The sequence below is a fragment of the Drosophila elegans genome, unplaced genomic scaffold (genome assembly GCF_018152505.1).
Source record: "Drosophila elegans isolate 14027-0461.03 unplaced genomic scaffold, ASM1815250v1 contig_183, whole genome shotgun sequence".
NCBI classification, from domain to species: Eukaryota; Metazoa; Arthropoda; class Insecta; order Diptera; family Drosophilidae; genus Drosophila; species Drosophila elegans.
The window spans coordinates 2,345,457-2,363,640 of NW_024545550.1; the positions used below are offsets into that span (position 1 = coordinate 2,345,457).

Consider the following 18,184-nt stretch of genomic DNA (forward strand, 5'->3'; position numbering starts at 1 on the left):
CTTTATTGTTTACTTCGCAGATCGAATTACCCCATACGTCAGTTTGTTGATCCCATTCCATGCAGGTTGGGTTTTTCCAATTTTCCATATTTCCATATTTCTACATCGCCGCCATGGAAATTTTCTTTCGAGAGCACCTCCTCGTCGACTGGTTGCAGGTTGTTGGTTGTTGGTTGTTGGTTGCTAGTTGTTGGTTGCATAATTACGACAGATTTGCCAGAGTGCCATTAGACTTGTCTTGCGGGAGTCTGCTATGTGGTATGTGGCAAGCGGAGGAGCCAGCCGGTTGAAGTGGTCCCTCAATGGGTTACTAGCTCAGTCGAGATTCGCCTCATCACCAGCACCAATTATTTCATTGGTTATACCGTTCGGTGTTTTGTGCGGAGTAGCCCTTAGCTACGTAAATATAGAAACCACTGTCATCGAGCTGAAAAGAACAAACAGCCGCAAAACCTTTTGGGCCACAAAACGGCAAACGATTTGGCCACTTATTTGCATAAAGCGTAAACACACACATACCCATGCTATATAGTTAACCAGACGTAAATCAATTCCGCTGCATTTTCACCACCGTAGAAGCAGATTCAGACCCCAAAAAGCGGGGCCCCAAAGAATGTTTATTCGCCATTAAGTTTCAACGCTCTTGCGCATAATTAAGACGAAAAGAAAAAAAAACCATATAACAAGCGAGCCGAACAAAAGAAAATTTCTATGGCCCGTGATTAGAAAGAATCTTTCTTGTGGGCCTGCGCGGCCGCCGGAATTGATTTGGCCAAGTCAGTTGCCGTTTAGAAGCCGTCGCGTGCAGATCACAGATCGCAAATAGCCAACAACTTTTCATAGACTTGGGAAAAAAATTCTCTGAAAGCTGAAATCGAATTCGCGGGAGCGTTAAATCGCAAAGAGGTAGCGGTATAGCATCAAAAAGTGTGTGTGGGGAGTGAAAAGAAATGGGCAAGTGGAGATGTTGATCGGCTGAAAAGTGCCGAAGTGAAGAGTTGTAGATGAAAACAACAACAAGTGCGTGCGAATATTGAATTGACATCGAAACTCCGTTAAAGAAAAAATAAAGCGAAATATCAAAACCCAAAAAAAAAAGATACAAACAATAGATTGTTATTGTGGCTGCTGCAAACGAGAATGAATCAATACAACCTTTGAAATCTAACAGTAAACTTGAAAAGTGGCACAGCATCGGAAAAAAAAAAACAAAGTAAGGTACCAAAACAGAAAGAGATTTTTAGCATTTCATTTAAATATGGTTAGTCACCGGAAAGAGTGCCTACTGTGGCTGCTGATCGCCATTAGTGGCTGCCAGCTAATTGCAACTCAGCAGCTGCAGGGGCCACCGCGTCCCAGGGGGCGTATACGTATTGCGGATATGCAGATTCCCGCTTCAGACGGTGGCGGAGCATCTGTGAATCCAGCCTTGGGAAACTGGCCCAGTCTGCCCGCAGGCGGTCCCATCAGCTCCACTGTGCACACCCACATCCCTCTGTTACGCGAGGAGAGCGCCCCCCTGCCAGCCACGCCCAGTCAGGAGGCGGTGGTGTACGGAAACTGGAAGCCGGAGCATCCGGAGAAGCCCGAGAATTCGGAGACGGAACTGGAGTCGGATCAGCAGCCCAGGGAGCGCGTCTACGGGCGGCTGGAGGCCATGCTCATGGGATTGCCGGCGGATGGTAAGATTCGGGCAAACATATCAACCCAATCGGTCTTCTATTTACATTTCTTCGCATGGCTAAAATTATACTCTAAACGATTGCTTGCTTTGATGGCTTTCATTTGTAGAATATAAATTATTTAATCAGATTTTGGATTTTTTAATTTCCAGGAACCAATTGTCCTTGTTTTGTAAAAGTCACATAAAAACGTATGATCCATTATCCGATGTATAGCGATATTTTTATTTATGTAGCCTATATAACTGGAATAACTTAAATTTTGTGCTGCAAAACACACAATTAATCACAGCACTTTAATAATAAAAAAAACCGTCTTTAAAATAATATATAATAAATTTGAAATATTATAAAATACTACTTTTTATTTCAATTTTAAATTTTTATGGCTGTTTACACAGGCTGTTTAATATTTATACTTTTATGCAATCCTGGGATTTGTTTTCTTCGAAACGTAAGAAAATACATCACGCTTTTCTTTTTTACTCTGCGTGACGATTTACTTTCATTAATACGTTAATATCATATATATAAATATATAAAACACGAATTCTAAATTAAAGTTATAGTTTTTTGATTTTAATATAGCTTGATATATATACAAATATTTTTAGTACTGTTGTTTTGTTGTTATTGTCTTGTCTTGTTTTATTTAAATCATTGTTTAAATTTTCTGCCCAAATTAATTATATCTATCCCATAGGTATTGATGCCAAGCCATCAAGTTCCAGTGAAGAGCTGACGGCTCCCATTGCGCCTGGTGGGTATCAGAACCCCTCACTTGTCCAGTCGGCCAGCTTCGAGAGATCGCCCGAGAAGCACGGACGGCGGAGGATTACCACCCAGCAGGCGCCCCACCAGTTCGAGGTGGTGAACAACACGGATCCGAGGCTGAGGGCCATGGCCAAGCAGATCAACGAGTCCGTGGAAACGACGACAACAACGAAAACTCAGAGGAACTCCCAGCACTCCGGCGACGACAGCTGGATGCCGCTTCCGTATCCCTATCCGTACGACACCACAGTGCCAGCCCCTCCGGCCACGAGCTCCTCGATGCCGGGATTCATGCAATCCTCGGTGGTGCATCCACCGGCACCCACGCAGGCCACTCGTTCCACGGCGGGACTACTCAACTGGCCCACTGACTTCATCGGCAGCACCGCTCGAGCACCGGCGAGCACCGAAAGGATGGACGTGGACGGGAGTCTCCAGGCGAACATCGACAGGCGCGATGAGAGCGTCTCCGATCCGGCGGATGAGTACAAGTACTACGAGGACTCGCTCAACTCCGCCCAGATGCACAGCGAACTGAGTGTGCCGGAGACGGTGCCACTGAATATCACCCGGGTGGGCCTTCCCTACGAGGATCGCAATGCCTCCGAGGAGCCGACCATTTGTGTGCCACTTACCGTCTCGGAGACATCCCTCTCCTCCGACAGCATAGTGCCCCAGGTGGTGGAGGTGGAGCGGGTCTACTGCTTCCCGCTGCCCAAGGTGGAGGTGCGACCGGGTCATGTGCGTCCGCAGGTGGAGCAGGTGACGCGGGAGCAGGAGATCCACGAAGCGGATATGGATTTGCAACCAACGGAGTCGGCAATGCCCGATGATTCCACTGCCGGAGCCAGTCGAAGATCACTTGGCCACCTCACACTACTCCTCATCGTTGGCTGGAGCTTCTGGCCAGGATTAAGAACCTAGAATTAGGATCGCTTGACCTAAAAACAACTCAGGGGATATTCGATATCTACAATTATTTAAACATTAAAGCTAAGCAAAAATATTAAGTTCAACTGGGGTTTCTGTTTTATTTGGACTGCCAAATAGTAAGAGCAATGTAAGTAATTTAAATGTTCTTTATTTTAGTATTATTACTAAGGTATTTAAGTTATCCATGAAAACAATTAAAGTTGTTTTTGATTTAGTTACGCAGAAAAAGTAAAATTATATGTTTGTACTCCCGCTACTCACACTTTAAATTATTCATAATTGCATTTCCAATGGCCTTGCTATATTTACAACTTTAAATATTATTTAGTAGCTAAAAAAATCATTTTTGGGACCCATAGTCCCTAACACCAGACTATTTTTAGTTAAGAACAAGTGATAGAAAAACCGTTACAACACAGTTTAAATCATTTAGTTTATATTTTCATTTGTGATTAGCAAAGTATTAAAATTAATCAATACGAAACTGATTACTATTAAATTAGATGATTTCGCAGTTTTTAAACCTAACGACTACTTTGATTAGATTAATTCATAAGAACTTACGTTCTACTATTAAACGCGTCATTCTTTCTAACGGGTTGATAAGAGCTTATCGCTATCAATTAGCTAAGGTTAAGCACCTTTTTCGCAACATGCTTCGTCAGCAAGTTTTCGAATCTTATCAAATCCAGCGCAAGACCAATTAAGCAGCTATCTTTATCTGTATTTTTAATAAAAGTGAAGGTTTCGAGCGAGAATGCTTACATAATTTTAATCTTGACAGACGATGCTGATTATAAAGCGATAACAGTGATTTACAGTCAATGTGGACTTAGCTTGCCTTCTTCCTTTAAGTTTGACATAAAACGTGCTGCTAAACTTTAATGCCCACAATCCATAATTTTTCAAATTAAAATTTTATAATAAGAGCAAATAAACACTAGTTTTTTTTCAGCATCTCTTACTTTATAGCCGATAAGCTAAAAGTACTTTTTAAACGAAACAAAACAATTGTGTTCCCTCAAACAATATATGTTGTATATTTTTTAGCATAATGCTTGCTTATAAGGAATCTTTATAATATATATGTCCATTGAAAACGTTTATATTATATATATTATATATATTTTTTGTGCTCCAACCCAAATTCTCACCAAACAAAAAGATTGTTGTGCTTTTTAACTCATTTTATTCTTAATTACACAATTTTTTAATGTAGGGCAAGACAATGTTTTCAACCTGAAATAAGTTAACTTAGCAGTTGTAAATCAATCTATTCTCTAGTCCCTTTTTTCGCAACGAACTCTTCCCGCGCCACACGGCGTAACGTCTTTCCATTCGGATTGGCGGGCAGCTTGTCCGCAAACTGAACTCCTGCGTGGAGTTGCTTTTGAATCGAGGGCAGCCTCTTGGCCACATGATCCGAAATGTCCTTTTCGGTGATGGAGGATCCCTTTCCCGTGACCACCAGTGCACCAGCTGCGTCCCCCTGTTGCTCATCGTAGATGCCAATGACGCACACTTCCTGCACCTGGGGCAGCTCTGCGATAACGCCTTCGATCTCTGAGGGCCAGTACTGATTGCCCTGGTACTTGAGGATCTCCTTTTTGCGATCCACCACGTAAAGCAGGTTGTCATCGTCAAAGTAGCCCAGATCGCCGGTGTGCACCCATCCCTCGTGGTCCCTGGTCTGTTGGGACTCCAGGGGATTTCCGTAGTAGCCCCTCCAGGGCAGACCTGTGTGCACATAGATCTCGCCCGTCTTATTGTAGCCCTGATTGTTGCCATCCTCGTCCACGATGCGTATTTTCACACCTGGCACTGGTCTGCCTGCAGTGTTGACGTTTCCAAGTCCCTTGTTCAAGGACACTACACCCGTTTCGGTCAATGCATAGATAGAGCTCAGCATCGCAGTGGGACACAAATCCTGCATTTTTTTCAGTGTGGTCATAGACGTGAACCCACCTCCGTAGACAACGTCTCGAATGGAGGCCAAGGCTTCCCTTTTGGCCCCCGGGAAACTGATCAGGGCGGACATGAAGCGAGGTGGCAATACGACCAAGTTGATTTTGTACTTCTGCACGAGCTGTACAAAGTGGTCCGGAGCAAAGGGTTTATCAGTGATAATCCGAGTACTGCCGACCACAGCGCTTATCAGGAAAGCAGTCAGGCCACTGTACCAATCCAGACCACTGGCAGAATATAAGACCGTTTCGCTATTCATCATACTGCCGAGAAAACAAAATTACAAATAAATTCTCTGTTCTTAGAAATGTAAATCACAAAGACTCACAAAGAATCCAGGAGAAGAGATCGATGGGAAATGCAAACGGCCTTGGGCAACCCAGTTGTACCCGATGAGCATAGAATGGCCGCAGTCTGATCGCCTCCTTCCTTCAACGGTTCTGGTCTACAGTGAAACTCTTGTTAATATTCCAATATCTAGAAGTATCAATTTCAGGCACTTACTGGTAAAACATTTCCGTTTCGGTGGGTTGAAGAAGGCTCTCAATGTGGGGCACTCCACCAACAGGATCAACTACTGTAAAGATCTCCGGCAGCCATCCTTTAGTGGCCGCACGCACCTTTTCGTACTCCTTGCCATCGCAGAATATCACAGTTGGTTTGGTTATGGAGAAGACGTGAGTCAGGGTGGCTAAAGTATAATGTTAAAAATTATTCTTAATGTTAGTTAGAATAGCCATTGATCACTAACCTTCGTCCGAGACAGGATTCACCGCGTGGAAGGGAGTTGCATTCAGCAGGCAGGCCAGTCCCACGGGCATCACATACGTGGAGTTCCTGGCCGCAATGCCGATTACGTCTAGGTGCTTCAGACCCTTCTGCTTCAAGGTTTGGGCAATTCGAATGGCCCAAGCAATGGCCTGTTCGAAGGTTACTGCCACGCCAGCCACATCGTCTATCTGAACGGAGGAGTTATCTTTAAGTATTGTCACTATCGTCACGCGATTGGACTCACCTGGCACACGTTCTTGGGAAAAGTCCTCATCACTTTGCATATTATCTTGCCGACAGACGTCTCTTTGGTGTATAGAGGAACCCGTTCAGCTCCACTCCAGATTCGCTCCTTCGCATCGTAAGTGACTGGTAACTCCATTCTGTAGGCGGTGCTTTGCAATCGCAGTCAAAAGTACAACTGATGCTCTCTTTCGGCTGAACCTGTATTTATAGTTTGCCTGAGCTTTAAAAAACGGCAAGTAAAAGATGACCTGCATCAACTGCATCATATCTAATCGGAAAAAATATTTCACCAGGGAAACTAGGGGATAGCTACACCTAAAAGTTTTCGTAGCCAGTGATAAGAAGGGTTACGGAGCTTTGAGAGCGACACCAACGCCAGTATTCAACATCTCTACCCGTATTTTACACAAATATTGATAAAGGCATGTCATGTAAATCGATCTACAGCCATAGTTTACGGCCTGTTACTCAAAACAAGATAAGGGTGCCGTTCAAAGCACTTGTAATCTGTAAGTGTAGGCCACTTGAGCTACCAAATATAGTCGCTTAGGATCAAAATATTTTTTTTTACTTAGCGTTGATTAATTAAAATCCCAAAAAACATTTGATCTCATTTGTGAAAAAATGATTTTTAAAAACAGATACATTTGTAGCTCTGGTTTGTTGATATATACAAATAGGAGAATAATTATCAATTGATTGAAAAGAATAAAAGGCAATACTAAGCGTAATCATTAAAGCTTGAAATCGCCCGACTCGGCCAGAGTCATAAGCATAAGCGATTTGATAAGGTACTCGTACTCATTTATTAATCTATATTAGATTAATGCTAATTTATTAAACAACTAATTAATCATGCTTAAGGCCAAACTAATCGTTTTGATCATTTTAAAGTATATATTTTTTTTAAGTCTCGTGACAGTCCAAACCTTTTTGTTACCACTACTGATCCCCAGTAGTATTAAATATGAAATGGATTAAATGCCCTTTGCAGATACAATACAATTTATTGGGATCCAAAGGTCACCCCGCTGTCACACTTCAGCCACAATTCTTTCTGAAGTATCTCCCAGCACTTGTGATTAAAACTAGACTATATTGTGTGTGCGGATCGTTGAGATCTCACTTTTTCGCTCCACTCTGGGCAACGAACACGTCGCGTGCCGCCTTGCGCATGGTCTTGCCATTGACATTGGCGGGCAGTTTGTCGGTGAACTGGACTCCGGCCCTCAGCTGCTTCTGCACGGCGGGCAGTCGCTTGGCCACATGGTCGGCTATCTCATTTGCGGAAATGGTGGCTCCCTTGCTCCTGACCACCAGAGCCCCGGCCGCATCGCCCTCCCGCTCATCGTAAATGCCAACCACGCACACATCCTGCACCTGGGACAGCTCGGTGATGACGGCCTCGATCTCGGTGGGCCAGTAGTGGAGACCCTGGTACTTGAGGATCTCCTTCTTGCGGTCCACTATGTACAGGAAGTTCTGCTCATCGAAGTAGCCCAAATCGCCGGTGTGGAACCATCCCTCGAAGTCCTGCATGCGACGCGTCTCCACGGGATTGCCGTAGTACCCGTTCCAGGCCTGACCCGTGTGCACATAGATCTCGCCCACATCGTTGTAGCCCAGGTTCTTGCCATCCTCGTCCACGATCCGTATCTTGATTCCCGGAATGGGTCTGCCCGCCGAGGAGACGTTGCTGATCCCGATATTGATCGTGATGGCGCCCACCTCCGTCATTCCGTAGCCCGAGTTGAACATGGCCGTCTTGCAGATTTCCTGCGATCGCTGCAGAGTGGCCAGCGAAACGGATCCTCCGCCGTAGTTGAGGTGCGTGATCGGAGCCAGGGCCTCTGGCTTGGCATCCGGACAAGTGATCAAGGCGGACAGATGGCGAGGCGGGAGCACGGCATAGTTGATCTTGTACTTCTTCACCAGACCCACGAAGTACTCGGGGGTAAACCCTTTGTTGCTGATGATCCGTGTGGCTCCAAACACGGCGCTGAAGACAAAAGCCCACAGACCCGTGATCCAGTCCAGGCAGCTTCCAACATAGATGACCGATTGGCTCGTGATTAGCCTAATATGGTATGGGATTTAAATGAATATTAACTATTTTCCTCAGGGTGTTAGGAAGGCAGACTCACATGCTGTCCTGGATGAGTATGCTATTCGAAATGCAGACAGCCTTGGGAAGGCCAGTAGTTCCAGAGGAGCAGAGGATGGCTACGGTTTGGTCGCCACCTTCCTTGAGTTCTTCCGGTCTAAATAATCCATGATTAGTAGTTATCTTATCTAATAAAAGGGTGTACTTACTGGTACATCCTTTCAGTGGTTGTGGGATCCAGCAGGGTCTCGATGCTCTGAACCCCTCCAATATGATCGGTTAGGGTGAAGATTTCCGGATGCCATCCCACCGTAGCCTTATGAACCTTCTCGTATTCGTTTCCATCGCAGAATATTAAGGTTGGCTTGGTGATCGAGAACACATGGGTTAGGGTTGCTAAATAGATTCAGAGAGATATATATAAATATAGTAGTTTAATGTTTCCAAGACCTCATGCCAACCATCATCCAGAATAGGATTAGCCGAGTGAAATGGGGTCGCATTCATCAGACAGGCTACTCCAAGGGGCATTACATAAGTTGAGTTCTTGGCCGCAATGCCAATAACATCCTTATGGTTAAGACCCCTCTTCTTGAGATACTGGGCTATCCGAATGGCCCAGGTTAGTCCCTGCTCGAAGGTCACCGTCACTCCATCAACATCACATATCTAGAGGGTATGGTTCAGCTTAGAATATTCTATTTTATTAGAGGACAAAACTAACCTGACACACGTTCTTGGGCCAGTTCTTCATGTTGTTGAAGATGATTTTGCCCACGGAGGTGTCATAGTTGTACATGGAATTGCGCTTGGCTCCACTCCAGACTCCATCCTTTTCGTTGTAGGTGATGGGTATCATGGTTTCCTCGAAGAACTTGCTCGCCGTCAGAAAATGCAGTAGACTGTGGTGCACGCGGGTAAGTGCAATTCCATTTATAGGGAGTCAGAACCCTGGGAATCCAATCTTGATAGACACCTTGAGTGGATCCACTGCAAGTGGCTAACACCTGTACCATCTTATCTGTGCCTGCAGAAGATAGTGCAGCAATGTAATTCGGCCCAGGCCATGACTACTTAATACCCTGCTCCAAAGTCTCGAGGTCTTGAGCCTATAATCTAAGTACATTAATCCGCGTCGTTGTTTTCCACGTCCACGAAAAATTCTAGTTGGCTAACGCCACTTCTTAAGCTGAAATTCCTGCTAATATATCAAATGAATTTTATGCTTGTACGACAAATTAAGTCAACTTAACTGAATTTACTGGGAACTTAGGAATGCTTATAGTGGTTTTAATATGTAAGTGGTTTTCAAAAAGGCTCCTATCTGAATCTAATCTTTCCCATTGATTGTTAAATCGTAGCAAAAGAAAATCCCAAGTAAACAGCTTTTAAGTGCCGTTATAAATGGGGAAAAACTAATCAAGAACAACACCTGACCATATCTGATTCAAATCACGCAAACTATACGACTGTCCAGGAAGTAACACAGTAATGCGATCATTGGCCATTTTTATTACTCATGAGATTTGAACGCGATCACAACAAGTTTTATGGGCTTATTAATCCTTTCGCTACCTCGCATTCCTTGTCAGTTAAACCTTTATTAGTGGTCGGTATTGAATTGCCACAAACATCTTAAATGTTCATGTATTTTAAAACCTAAATTTGATTTTTCTGTTGTTTTTTGTATAAGCCAAAAATGCTTAAAATGGCTCGTATTTAGATATTTAACTTTTAAACAGTACCTTTCCACATAAGTTTTCTTAAGTTAGGGAAAGCTTCTAGGTTTTTAATATCTTAATGAAAAGTAAATGTTCATAATCAAAATGTGATCCTGCGATCTTTGTTTTTGAGCAGCTTTCAATTTCCATTTCAAGATTATTTAAATTTAAGACAGCAGTTAGATTCGAAAGATCTGGCAACTCTTCGAGCGGTCCGGCAGCTCTACAAACAGCTGTCGGATCAGCTGTCGTTTCCCGCAGCCCTGGTCCCAAAAATTTCACGGCCAACAGCCAAAATTTCGTGGTCAACAACACGGAAGTCTCTAGTTTTATGTAATGTTTAGGTGACGAGGAGAAATCTCCGACCTTTGCGCTAATTGTCCTGCAATGCTTCACTACCACCTCGGGGTCGTGGTCCGCTGCGCGCGGCACAAGCCGCTGTTGCTGTGGGCGCCCGTTTGTCACAAGAGTTTCCTCAGTCCGCTGAAGGAATACGAAGAGCGGGTGAAATCCGGCCAACTGATGACCGACGACAGGCAGTCCCAGACGATGAAGGAGCTGGACGCACTGTACCACAAAATTCAGGGGTATAGACCCAGCTACAAAACGGGTGGCGGTGGAGGCTTCTTCAGTTCCCTTTTCGGCCGGAAATCCTCCGACAACGACGATCAGGATGATCCGAACGCCGGAAGCCACGCACCTCAAGGACTCTACCTTTACGGCAGCGTGGGCGTGGGCAAGACCACGCTAATGGACCTCTTCTTCGACTGTTGCACTCAGGTAAGTACTCTGATTTAGGTCCTCGAGAGAGCAAAATAACCTGCCCATTTGGCGTTTAGATCGATCGCAAGCAGCGCGTCCACTTCACCTCGTTCATGAACACCGTGCATACCCGCATCCACGAGGCCAAGAAGGAGCAGGGACCCGTAGACCGGGCCTTCAACTCGGAGAAGCCCGCACCCTTCGATCCAACAAAACCCGTGGCTGACCAGATTGCCCGCGAATCTTGGCTGATTTGCTTCGACGAGTTCCAGGTGACGGACATTGCCGACGCCATGGTGCTCAAGCGCCTCTTCACCCACCTCTTTCGGCACGGAATCGTGGTTGTGGCCACCAGCAATCGTCATCCCGAGGATCTGTACAAGAACGGCCTGCAGCGCACGAACTTTCTGCCCTTTATCGGGCTGCTTCAGCGGCGCTGCAAGGTGTCCCAGCTGGATTCGATCGACTACCGGCGGATAGCGAAATCGGGTGACACCAACTACTTCGTCAAGGGTCAAACGGATGCGGACGGTAGCATGAATCGCATGTTCAAGATCCTGTGCGCCGAGGAGAACGATATAATCCGACCGCGAACCCTCACTCACTTCGGCAGGGATCTGACCTTCAATCGCACCTGCGGCCAGGTGCTGGACAGCACCTTCGGAGAGCTTTGTGACCGCGTAAGCAAATGAGTGAATTGATAGCTGACACATACTAATGACACATATATCCCACCAAAAGCCTCTGGCTGGCAGCGATTACCTGCAGATCTCGCAGTTCTTTCACACCGTCCTCATCCGAGATGTGCCCCAACTGACCCTGGATGTGAAGGCGCAGATGCGACGCTTTATAACCCTTATCGATACCCTGTACAATAACCGAGTGCGAGTGGTATTATCGGCAGATGTGCCGCTGGAAAGTTTGTTCAGTTTCACAGGAGGTTCCAGAAGTCTTTCCGATTCCGAGCGGAATCTGATGGATGACTTGAAAATAGTGAGTGCCACATATTGATTACATTTATAGCCCCCTAAAAACCTGTTATAACTTTCAGAACGAGTCTAAATCCAGTTTTTTCACCGGCGAAGAGGAGCTGTTCGCCTTCGATCGCACGATTTCACGGCTCTACGAAATGCAAAAGCGGGAATACTGGGAGCAGTGGGCCAAACATCGCTAAAACCCCATATTACGAAGCAGTAGTTCAATTAGCGCAATTAAATTAGTTTTTTACCTCGGTGTCGCGGAATTATTTAAAACAAAAAAATACATGTCCTTGTACTTATTGAAATCCCAATGAAAAAATGCAATATTTACGATAGGTGCCTTTGGCAAGTATTAAAGCAATAAACAAAGTTACCTAAGCATTTTTTATGTGAACAACACTTGGTATTTGTATTTATAATCTCTACGTTTGCGTTACAACATATGTTGTTTATTTGTGACCGGTGATCTTGTAACGGTTTCGTGCTCTAAAATTATCAGTTACTTAGCGCGGTCTGGCAACGCTGCAATCAGCTGTTCGCCAATCAAATTGATAAGATTTCCATGTTTTTCGGTTGAGGTTCAGGAGAAGATTAGGGGTCAAGATCGCGTGAACGATTGTATCTTCAAGTGGTCAGCAATCATACGAATTTACGGGCTTAACAGGTAACCAGCAACATGGATGTGAAGGAACTGGAAGTAAATAAAACCCTGCCCTTTGGTGAGTAATTGCAAAATCCGACGAGCGTACAATCAGTAACATATGTACATATATGTAATTTTAAAGACCCCTCGCTGCTGACGGTGAATATCTCGCTGCGCCAGATCGAGGAGATCGCCACGACGATCTCCCAGCGCTGCCATGTGACCGGGGCCAACGAGATCGCCTGGGCACTACGTGCCCTGATGCTTACGGATCTGACCACCTTGGCCGGCGATGATACGGCGGCCAATGTCCGGAGGCTGTGCCTCCGCGCCTGCTATCCCTTCGAGCCGCAGTTCTTCGACAAGTTCTTCGACCGGGCCCTCATACCCGAGATGTACACGGCTGCCGTTTGCGTTTACCCGGCCAGGGTGAAGGATGCCTACCTGACGCTCCAGCAGTACGGCAAACTGGACAAGGTGGCCATTGCGGCGGTGGCCACGGGCTTTCCCACCGGCCAGTATGGGCTGCAGACGCGCCTGCAGGAGATCAGCCACGCCATCCTGGCCGGCGCCACCGAGATCGACATTGTGATCAACCGGCAGTTGGCGCTGGTGGGCGACTGGGAGGCCCTCTACAACGAGGTGGTGCTCATGCGCAGTGCCTGCGGGCAGCGGGCCCATTTGAAGACCATCCTGGCCATCGGTGAGCTGGGCACCATGGAGAATGTATGTATGACCACAGGCTTAACCACAATCCAAATCTTATATGCCCATACCCCATACCATATAGGTCTACAAAGCAGCCATGGTTTGCATGCTGGCTGGAGCGGATTTCATCAAGACCTCAACGGGAAAAGAGACCGTAAATGCCACCCTGCCGGTTGGCCTGGTCATGATATTCGCCATCCAGGAGTTCAAGCGACGCACCTGCCAGATTGTGGGCCTAAAGCCGGCCGGCGGAGTGAAGACAGTGCGCGATGCCATCGCCTGGATGACGATGGTCAACGAGACCCTGGGAATCCGCTGGCTGCATCCCGAGCGGTTCCGTTTCGGTGCCTCCGGACTGTTGGACGACATTGAGCGTGTGGTGCGCGAGGGCGTGAAGAAACTGGAGGAGGAGGAGGCCCTGCGCAACCTGCCCGTTTCCCGCGAGGCAGCTGCCGCCGAGACCTTCTGCAAGGAGCTGCGCAAGAAGAAGGAGGCCCAGTAAGTGGCGCTTCTCCCTAGCCTTTACTCACTTTACTCGGGGAGTGCATTTATTGTAGCATTTTTATACAACTGACTAAAACCTATGAACAAAAAACCCACCTATGTGCGATGCTCAATCCTGACGGGCGCCATCTGCGCCGGAGCCGCCATAAGATCCTCTTCGGCCTGCTCCTCGCCGTGCTGCAGGAGCTCTGCGGGCACGACAGTCTCCTTGTGCGGCTGATTGTCCGGCATCTTCACCTGCATGTCCACCGCGAAGAAGGAGTCGTCGAAGTTGATCCGGTTGCGCTCGTCCTGCTCCAGGTACATAGCTTTGGGGGCACTCGGTCCGCCCATGGCCTTCTCGTAGGTGTTCAGCCACTTGAGGTTGAGATTGATGTGCTTGTTGGCCGCATTGAACTTCTTTGGCTTCTTCTTTGGCTTGTCCGCGTAGTAGTTGTGCTCCGATCGCTGCGGCGGCGGAGCAATCTTCTCCATCATCCGGCTCTTGGCGTCCAGCTTGGGCTCCACGTAGTCGAAGAGCGGCAGATAGAAGTTGTACGGCTGCTCCGTGGGCGGCAGCATGCGTTGCTGCGGCTGCAACTGCGGCTGCACCTGCTCCGGCACCTGGTCACTGGCCTCCGCCATGGAATCTTCCTCCAGAGCGGGTCCAAAGATCTCGCCAGCACGGCGCAGCAGGTTCTCCAATCGCTCTATGGTGATGATGTGCGGGTGGATGAGCTGGACATCGTCGTGCAGCTGTGCCCGCCGAGCTGCCGGAGGCTTGGCGGCCACACTGCAGCAGAAGGCGCACAACAGCAGCTGCAAGGAGGAGAGAATTTAGCAATCCGGTTTCTCCAATGATCCGTGATCCCCCTAGACTCACAACTAGTAAACCATGCATGTCCAATTAAATTGCAATTGATCTGTGCGAATCACTTTCGTCTACTCATAGGCAGTGCTCCAGTTGAACCACCTTCACTTTCAAAGATCTCACACGAAGTGAGGCCTCCTTGGAGCTGGCCAAATCATTTATACTGGCGCTCCGTGCTGCAAACGGAAGCTCGGAAGTCTCCGCCATCAATGGCCAACAACAAACCAGACCCGGGAGCCTGATGGTTGGCTGGGAGAAAAACAAGTTTCCCACACGAGAAATAAATATGTAACGAGCCAAACTAGATCTGCACATGTATGCCTGCACGCCAGAGCGCATAATAATGTTAATGTAACACCGATGGCGAGGCGATGGCAATCCCAGTGCTGGAGTTGAACAAACTGGATTGGCCAGAGACGAACCGTTTGTCACTCATAATGAGTCCGAGCCTAGCCGTCGAAATTGTCCAATTTGAGGCCGTGGCCAGGGAAAAGTCGGGCGCTCCGTGAGTGTACAAGTGCATTGACCCACACAATTATTATTTCCGCAGCAATGGGGACGATGTGTGAACCCGTTTCGATTGTCTCGACGCGCTCATTGCCGTAAAAGTGCAAGTTCAAAGCTGCAGGAAACGCTAAACGACGACGGCATAATGGCAAAAGTGTAACGGCCACAACTTGTTCGTTGACTTGAAAATCGATCATTGAAAATCGCCAGGTTGTATTCAACATGTGCGGGATTTATTCAACATATCAGCCATCCATCCATCTAACCATTCGTCCTCCTCCCATCATGACTGCCGCAGTTCGGGCAGTCCCTTAATGATAACGTCCAGTGCCTTCATGTCCTTGTTGACCGTCTCGCTGAGCACTTCCATGGCGCGCTGCTGCATGGTGAGGAAGGTCTTCATCTCGTCCTCGGCCTCCTTGTCGATGGCGTACTCGGCTCCTCCGTTGGCGGCGAACTGATTGCGCTGCATGCGCATCTGGGAGAGCAGCTCGCTGAGCCGGCCCTTGAATTGGGTGGGAGCGGAGACGACGGCCTGCATGTTCTGCAACTTGGTGCGCATGGCCTCCTCCTCGGGCGTCAATGAGGTTCCCACCTTGCGGGTGCACTCTTGCTTCACGATAATCTGTAAGCGACAAAGTTTAAGCCATTAATAATAGAGCAGATATCAATGTTACATTATCCTACCCTGAGTATACGATGTCCTAGCTCGGCTAATTTTCGCTTATGTTCTATAATCTTGGCTGTGGCCGTGGCATGTCGCTGTCTTAGTTCCGTCAGTTCACCCTCCACTTTCTTCATGTACAGCGCATGCGTGTCCGTTTCCTGCTCCTGGCACTTGACGCGCCACTTCAGGTCGCTGAAGCCGACCATGGGCACTGGTATCAATTTGCTGGCATCCGGATTGTCCGAATTGGCCTGGCGCCACATGCGCGGATCCACGCCCCTCGGGGGATTCTCGAGGTACTCCTTCAACTGATCCTCGTCGGGCAGGACATGAGCCAAGGCCTCCACAATGCCAAGATTGTTCAGTTGCGGCTTCAGCGATGCCTGATTCAGGTAGTTTGATAGTTCGGTGGCCAATATCCGCTTGCTTTCGTTGGGCGCATGCTGCAGCTTTTCCTCCACGTAGATAACCATCTGGCACTTCTTGTTCTCCAACTCCTTGATGGAGTCAATGTGAACCAGCATGTTGGGTTTGCTGCCAAACATGCTATGTAGTGTTTGCACCACTTGCTGCTGGTGTGGCCTAAAGAAGAGATCATGAGTCCCGGTCCGCAAAAGTAGTCACAATTACCTACTTAACGGCAGAGAGTTCTCGGCAAAAGTTGAGGGCCACCAGCCCCAGTTTGTTGTCCTTGCCCGGCATGCGACTGTAGCCGATGGCCTTGAAGCGGCACATTACGTTCTCCGGCGTGATGTCCACCGGCGCCGCACTCTGGGAGTAAAACATCTTGCCGGTGCCCCACGTGGCCTGCAAGTAGTTCCATTTCGCCACTATCTTATCCCGGTCGTCGCCGAAAATGGACACATTGAGAATGGACTGGGCAAAGGCCTCGTCGGCCGAGATGGGCGCCGGTTGCTGTTGCGGCTGTCCAAGCATAAAGTTAGTGCCACCGAAGCCACCGAATCCCGGCGTGACTGTTGAATTTGCAGGCTTGCCAAAGGCTGAAACATGAACCAGGTTAGGAATGCCACACAAAAAAAAAGAAACTAATTGGTCGCCGCAATTAAACTCACTGGATCCGAAGGCTCCGCCTCCAAAGCCAGTGGACTGGCTGGTTCCGAAGCCGCCGAAAGCAGGTGCCGAAGTTGTCGTTGTCCCAAAGCCCGCAAATCCACTTGCGGGCGCTGTACTCACCGCCGCCGGCTGACCGAATCCACTGAAAGCCGGTGGCGCAGCACTCGTGGCTGGAGCACCAAACAAACTGGCCTGACTCGTTGCCGGAGTTGCTCCAAATCCGGCGAAACCGCCTCCGCCAAGTCCCGTGCCCGCCGCCGTAGTCGTGGCCGCTCCAAAGGCCGGGGCACTGCCAAAGGCGGAGCCACCGAAGCCGGGTGTTGAGGTGGCGGCTCCGAAAGCCGGGGCACCTGTCTGGGCGCCAAAAGCCGGGGCAGCCGCCGCCTGGGCGCCAAAAGCAGGAGCAGCAGCGGATGCTCCAAAGGCGGAACCGCCACCAAAGGCAGAGGTAGCCGGCTGGGAGCCAAAGGCCGTTGTCGGAGCGGCCTGGGCTCCGAATGCGGGTGCCGGCTGACTGGTTGCTGCTGCTTCTCCAAACGGTGTTCCGAAGAGGCCGCCAGTTGCTGAGCGGAGAGATAAGAAGGCGGGAAAATGGGTCAGCGATTGGGAAACTAGGCTTTTGCCATGCGATCTTATCTGACCCGATTTCGGGGTTCGAAATTCTAAGCTAGTTTTAGTTTATTTCGAGCTCTTAACGCCCGCTGGTCGTGGGAAATGGCGGTGATCTTCATTCTGCTAGTCCTCGTGCTGGGTTTCGTGGGATATGTGGCCTATGTGATCCACAAGAAGGGGTAAGATCCACTGGTCTGTGATTTTTGGGGAGTAACAACATACAATATCCCCTGCTTTCAGCATCGATCCCAAGGACATCCGTATCCAGAGCTTGCAGGACGCCAAGAGGCTGCTGCAGCCACCGCCAAGTGGGAATGGACCCCACAAATACCTGGAGAAGAGGGCATGAGGTGTCTTGTTTACGGAAACTCACTTTTGGTCGGCGTGCTTGTTGCTCCCAGCGACGTGTTGGCTCCGAAAAAGGACATGGTGCGGATGATACTCAAGGGTGATTCGTTGCCGGTGAATTTGGGTTGCCTTCCCTAGAGGCCTTCTTAATAAATCTCGCTTTTGTTTTATAAAAATAAGTCTTAATCCTAATAAACGTAAAATTTTGGCGCTTTTTGAGAAAAGTTGTATAGTGTGACCGCACTTCGACGGCTTAAATATACCAAAATATGGAATTAACCATATGGTTGAAAACTTGGATAAGCCTTTAACGGTGCTGCCAAACGAATTTAA

The 18,184-nt window shown here is 48.0% G+C and overlaps 8 protein-coding genes across 8 annotated transcripts; 4 read left to right on the forward strand and 4 right to left on the reverse strand.

Annotated features, from left to right (window-relative positions):
- The first annotated feature begins 800 nt into the window (after nt 1-800).
- Nucleotides 801-3,408, forward strand: LOC108137909. The gene is made up of 2 exons (XM_017259850.2): nt 801-1,682; nt 2,386-3,408. Exons 1-2 carry the CDS (start codon nt 1,259-1,261, stop codon nt 3,378-3,380), a joined length of 1,419 nt encoding a protein of 472 aa, XP_017115339.1. The 5' UTR covers nt 801-1,258; the 3' UTR covers nt 3,381-3,408.
- A 1,153-nt stretch (nt 3,409-4,561) lies between these two features.
- Nucleotides 4,562-6,533, reverse strand: LOC108137889 (4-coumarate--CoA ligase 1-like). Its single transcript, XM_017259828.1, has 5 exons — nt 6,370-6,533; nt 6,106-6,313; nt 5,859-6,045; nt 5,683-5,799; nt 4,562-5,617 (listed from the first exon to the last, which is right to left on the reverse strand). Exons 1-5 carry the CDS (start codon nt 6,505-6,507, stop codon nt 4,663-4,665), a joined length of 1,605 nt encoding a protein of 534 aa, XP_017115317.1. The 5' UTR covers nt 6,508-6,533; the 3' UTR covers nt 4,562-4,662.
- An 825-nt stretch (nt 6,534-7,358) lies between these two features.
- Nucleotides 7,359-9,406, reverse strand: LOC108137992 (4-coumarate--CoA ligase-like 7). Its single transcript, XM_017259966.2, has 5 exons — nt 9,200-9,406; nt 8,937-9,144; nt 8,685-8,871; nt 8,516-8,632; nt 7,359-8,448 (listed from the first exon to the last, which is right to left on the reverse strand). Exons 1-5 carry the CDS (start codon nt 9,332-9,334, stop codon nt 7,494-7,496), a joined length of 1,602 nt encoding a protein of 533 aa, XP_017115455.1. The 5' UTR covers nt 9,335-9,406; the 3' UTR covers nt 7,359-7,493.
- Nucleotides 9,407-10,446: 1,040 nt separating this feature from the next.
- Nucleotides 10,447-12,311, forward strand: LOC108137943 (putative ATPase N2B). The gene is made up of 4 exons (XM_017259901.2): nt 10,447-10,976; nt 11,036-11,638; nt 11,700-11,951; nt 12,010-12,311. The coding sequence occupies exons 1-4, from the start codon at nt 10,584-10,586 to the stop codon at nt 12,130-12,132; spliced, it is 1,371 nt and encodes a 456-aa protein (XP_017115390.1). The 5' UTR covers nt 10,447-10,583; the 3' UTR covers nt 12,133-12,311.
- Nucleotides 12,312-12,387: 76 nt separating this feature from the next.
- On the forward strand, nt 12,388-13,888 carry LOC108137944 (deoxyribose-phosphate aldolase). The gene is made up of 3 exons (XM_017259902.2): nt 12,388-12,657; nt 12,724-13,307; nt 13,372-13,888. The coding sequence occupies exons 1-3, from the start codon at nt 12,615-12,617 to the stop codon at nt 13,789-13,791; spliced, it is 1,047 nt and encodes a 348-aa protein (XP_017115391.1). The 5' UTR covers nt 12,388-12,614; the 3' UTR covers nt 13,792-13,888.
- Nucleotides 13,800-15,261, reverse strand: LOC108137946. The gene is made up of 2 exons (XM_017259903.2): nt 14,656-15,261; nt 13,800-14,591 (listed from the first exon to the last, which is right to left on the reverse strand). Exons 1-2 carry the CDS (start codon nt 14,671-14,673, stop codon nt 13,890-13,892), a joined length of 720 nt encoding a protein of 239 aa, XP_017115392.1. The 5' UTR covers nt 14,674-15,261; the 3' UTR covers nt 13,800-13,889.
- A 100-nt stretch (nt 15,262-15,361) lies between these two features.
- Nucleotides 15,362-18,123, reverse strand: LOC108137942 (probable nucleoporin Nup54). The gene is made up of 5 exons (XM_017259900.2): nt 17,877-18,123; nt 16,891-17,454; nt 16,452-16,818; nt 15,838-16,399; nt 15,362-15,775 (listed from the first exon to the last, which is right to left on the reverse strand). The coding sequence occupies exons 1-5, from the start codon at nt 17,929-17,931 to the stop codon at nt 15,434-15,436; spliced, it is 1,890 nt and encodes a 629-aa protein (XP_017115389.1). The 5' UTR covers nt 17,932-18,123; the 3' UTR covers nt 15,362-15,433.
- Nucleotides 17,570-17,944, forward strand: LOC108137947. Its single transcript, XM_017259904.2, has 2 exons — nt 17,570-17,682; nt 17,744-17,944. The coding sequence occupies exons 1-2, from the start codon at nt 17,606-17,608 to the stop codon at nt 17,850-17,852; spliced, it is 186 nt and encodes a 61-aa protein (XP_017115393.1). The 5' UTR covers nt 17,570-17,605; the 3' UTR covers nt 17,853-17,944.
- Nucleotides 18,124-18,184: the final 61 nt, after the last annotated feature.

Bases quoted from the DNA above. Each gene is read 5' to 3' on its own strand.
- LOC108137909 (XM_017259850.2), top strand. From the start codon at position 1,259: ATGGTTAGTCACCGGAAAGAGTGCCTACTGTGGCTGCTGATCGCCATT. The intron at 1,683-2,385 runs GTAAGATTCGGG...TCTATCCCATAG, and splicing joins CATGGGATTGCCGGCGGATG to GTATTGATGCCAAGCCATCA.
- LOC108137889 (XM_017259828.1), bottom strand. From the start codon at position 6,507: ATGGAGTTACCAGTCACTTACGATGCGAAGGAGCGAATCTGGAGTGGA. The intron at 5,800-5,858 runs GTAAGTGCCTGA...GTTTCACTGTAG, and splicing joins GAAACGGAAATGTTTTACCA to ACCAGAACCGTTGAAGGAAG. The intron at 5,618-5,682 runs GTGAGTCTTTGT...TTTTCTCGGCAG, and splicing joins TCTCTTCTCCTGGATTCTTT to TATGATGAATAGCGAAACGG.
- LOC108137992 (XM_017259966.2), bottom strand. From the start codon at position 9,334: ATGATACCCATCACCTACAACGAAAAGGATGGAGTCTGGAGTGGAGCC. The intron at 8,872-8,936 runs GTTGGCATGAGG...GAATCTATTTAG, and splicing joins TAATCCTATTCTGGATGATG to CAACCCTAACCCATGTGTTC. The intron at 8,449-8,515 runs GTGAGTCTGCCT...ATACCATATTAG, and splicing joins ATACTCATCCAGGACAGCAT to GCTAATCACGAGCCAATCGG.
- LOC108137943 (XM_017259901.2), top strand. From the start codon at position 10,584: ATGCTTCACTACCACCTCGGGGTCGTGGTCCGCTGCGCGCGGCACAAG. The intron at 10,977-11,035 runs GTAAGTACTCTG...TTTGGCGTTTAG, and splicing joins TCTTCGACTGTTGCACTCAG to ATCGATCGCAAGCAGCGCGT. The intron at 11,639-11,699 runs GTAAGCAAATGA...TCCCACCAAAAG, and splicing joins TCGGAGAGCTTTGTGACCGC to CCTCTGGCTGGCAGCGATTA.
- LOC108137944 (XM_017259902.2), top strand. From the start codon at position 12,615: ATGGATGTGAAGGAACTGGAAGTAAATAAAACCCTGCCCTTTG. The intron at 12,658-12,723 runs GTGAGTAATTGC...GTAATTTTAAAG, and splicing joins AAATAAAACCCTGCCCTTTG to ACCCCTCGCTGCTGACGGTG. The intron at 13,308-13,371 runs GTATGTATGACC...CATACCATATAG, and splicing joins AGCTGGGCACCATGGAGAAT to GTCTACAAAGCAGCCATGGT.
- LOC108137947 (XM_017259904.2), top strand. From the start codon at position 17,606: ATGGCGGTGATCTTCATTCTGCTAGTCCTCGTGCTGGGTTTCGTGGGA. The intron at 17,683-17,743 runs GTAAGATCCACT...CCCTGCTTTCAG, and splicing joins TATGTGATCCACAAGAAGGG to CATCGATCCCAAGGACATCC.
- LOC108137942 (XM_017259900.2), bottom strand. From the start codon at position 17,931: ATGTCCTTTTTCGGAGCCAACACGTCGCTGGGAGCAACAAGCACGCCG. The intron at 16,819-16,890 runs GTGAGTTTAATT...TTCATGTTTCAG, and splicing joins AGGCGGAGCCTTCGGATCCA to CCTTTGGCAAGCCTGCAAAT. The intron at 15,776-15,837 runs GTAGGATAATGT...TGTCGCTTACAG, and splicing joins TAGGACATCGTATACTCAGG to ATTATCGTGAAGCAAGAGTG.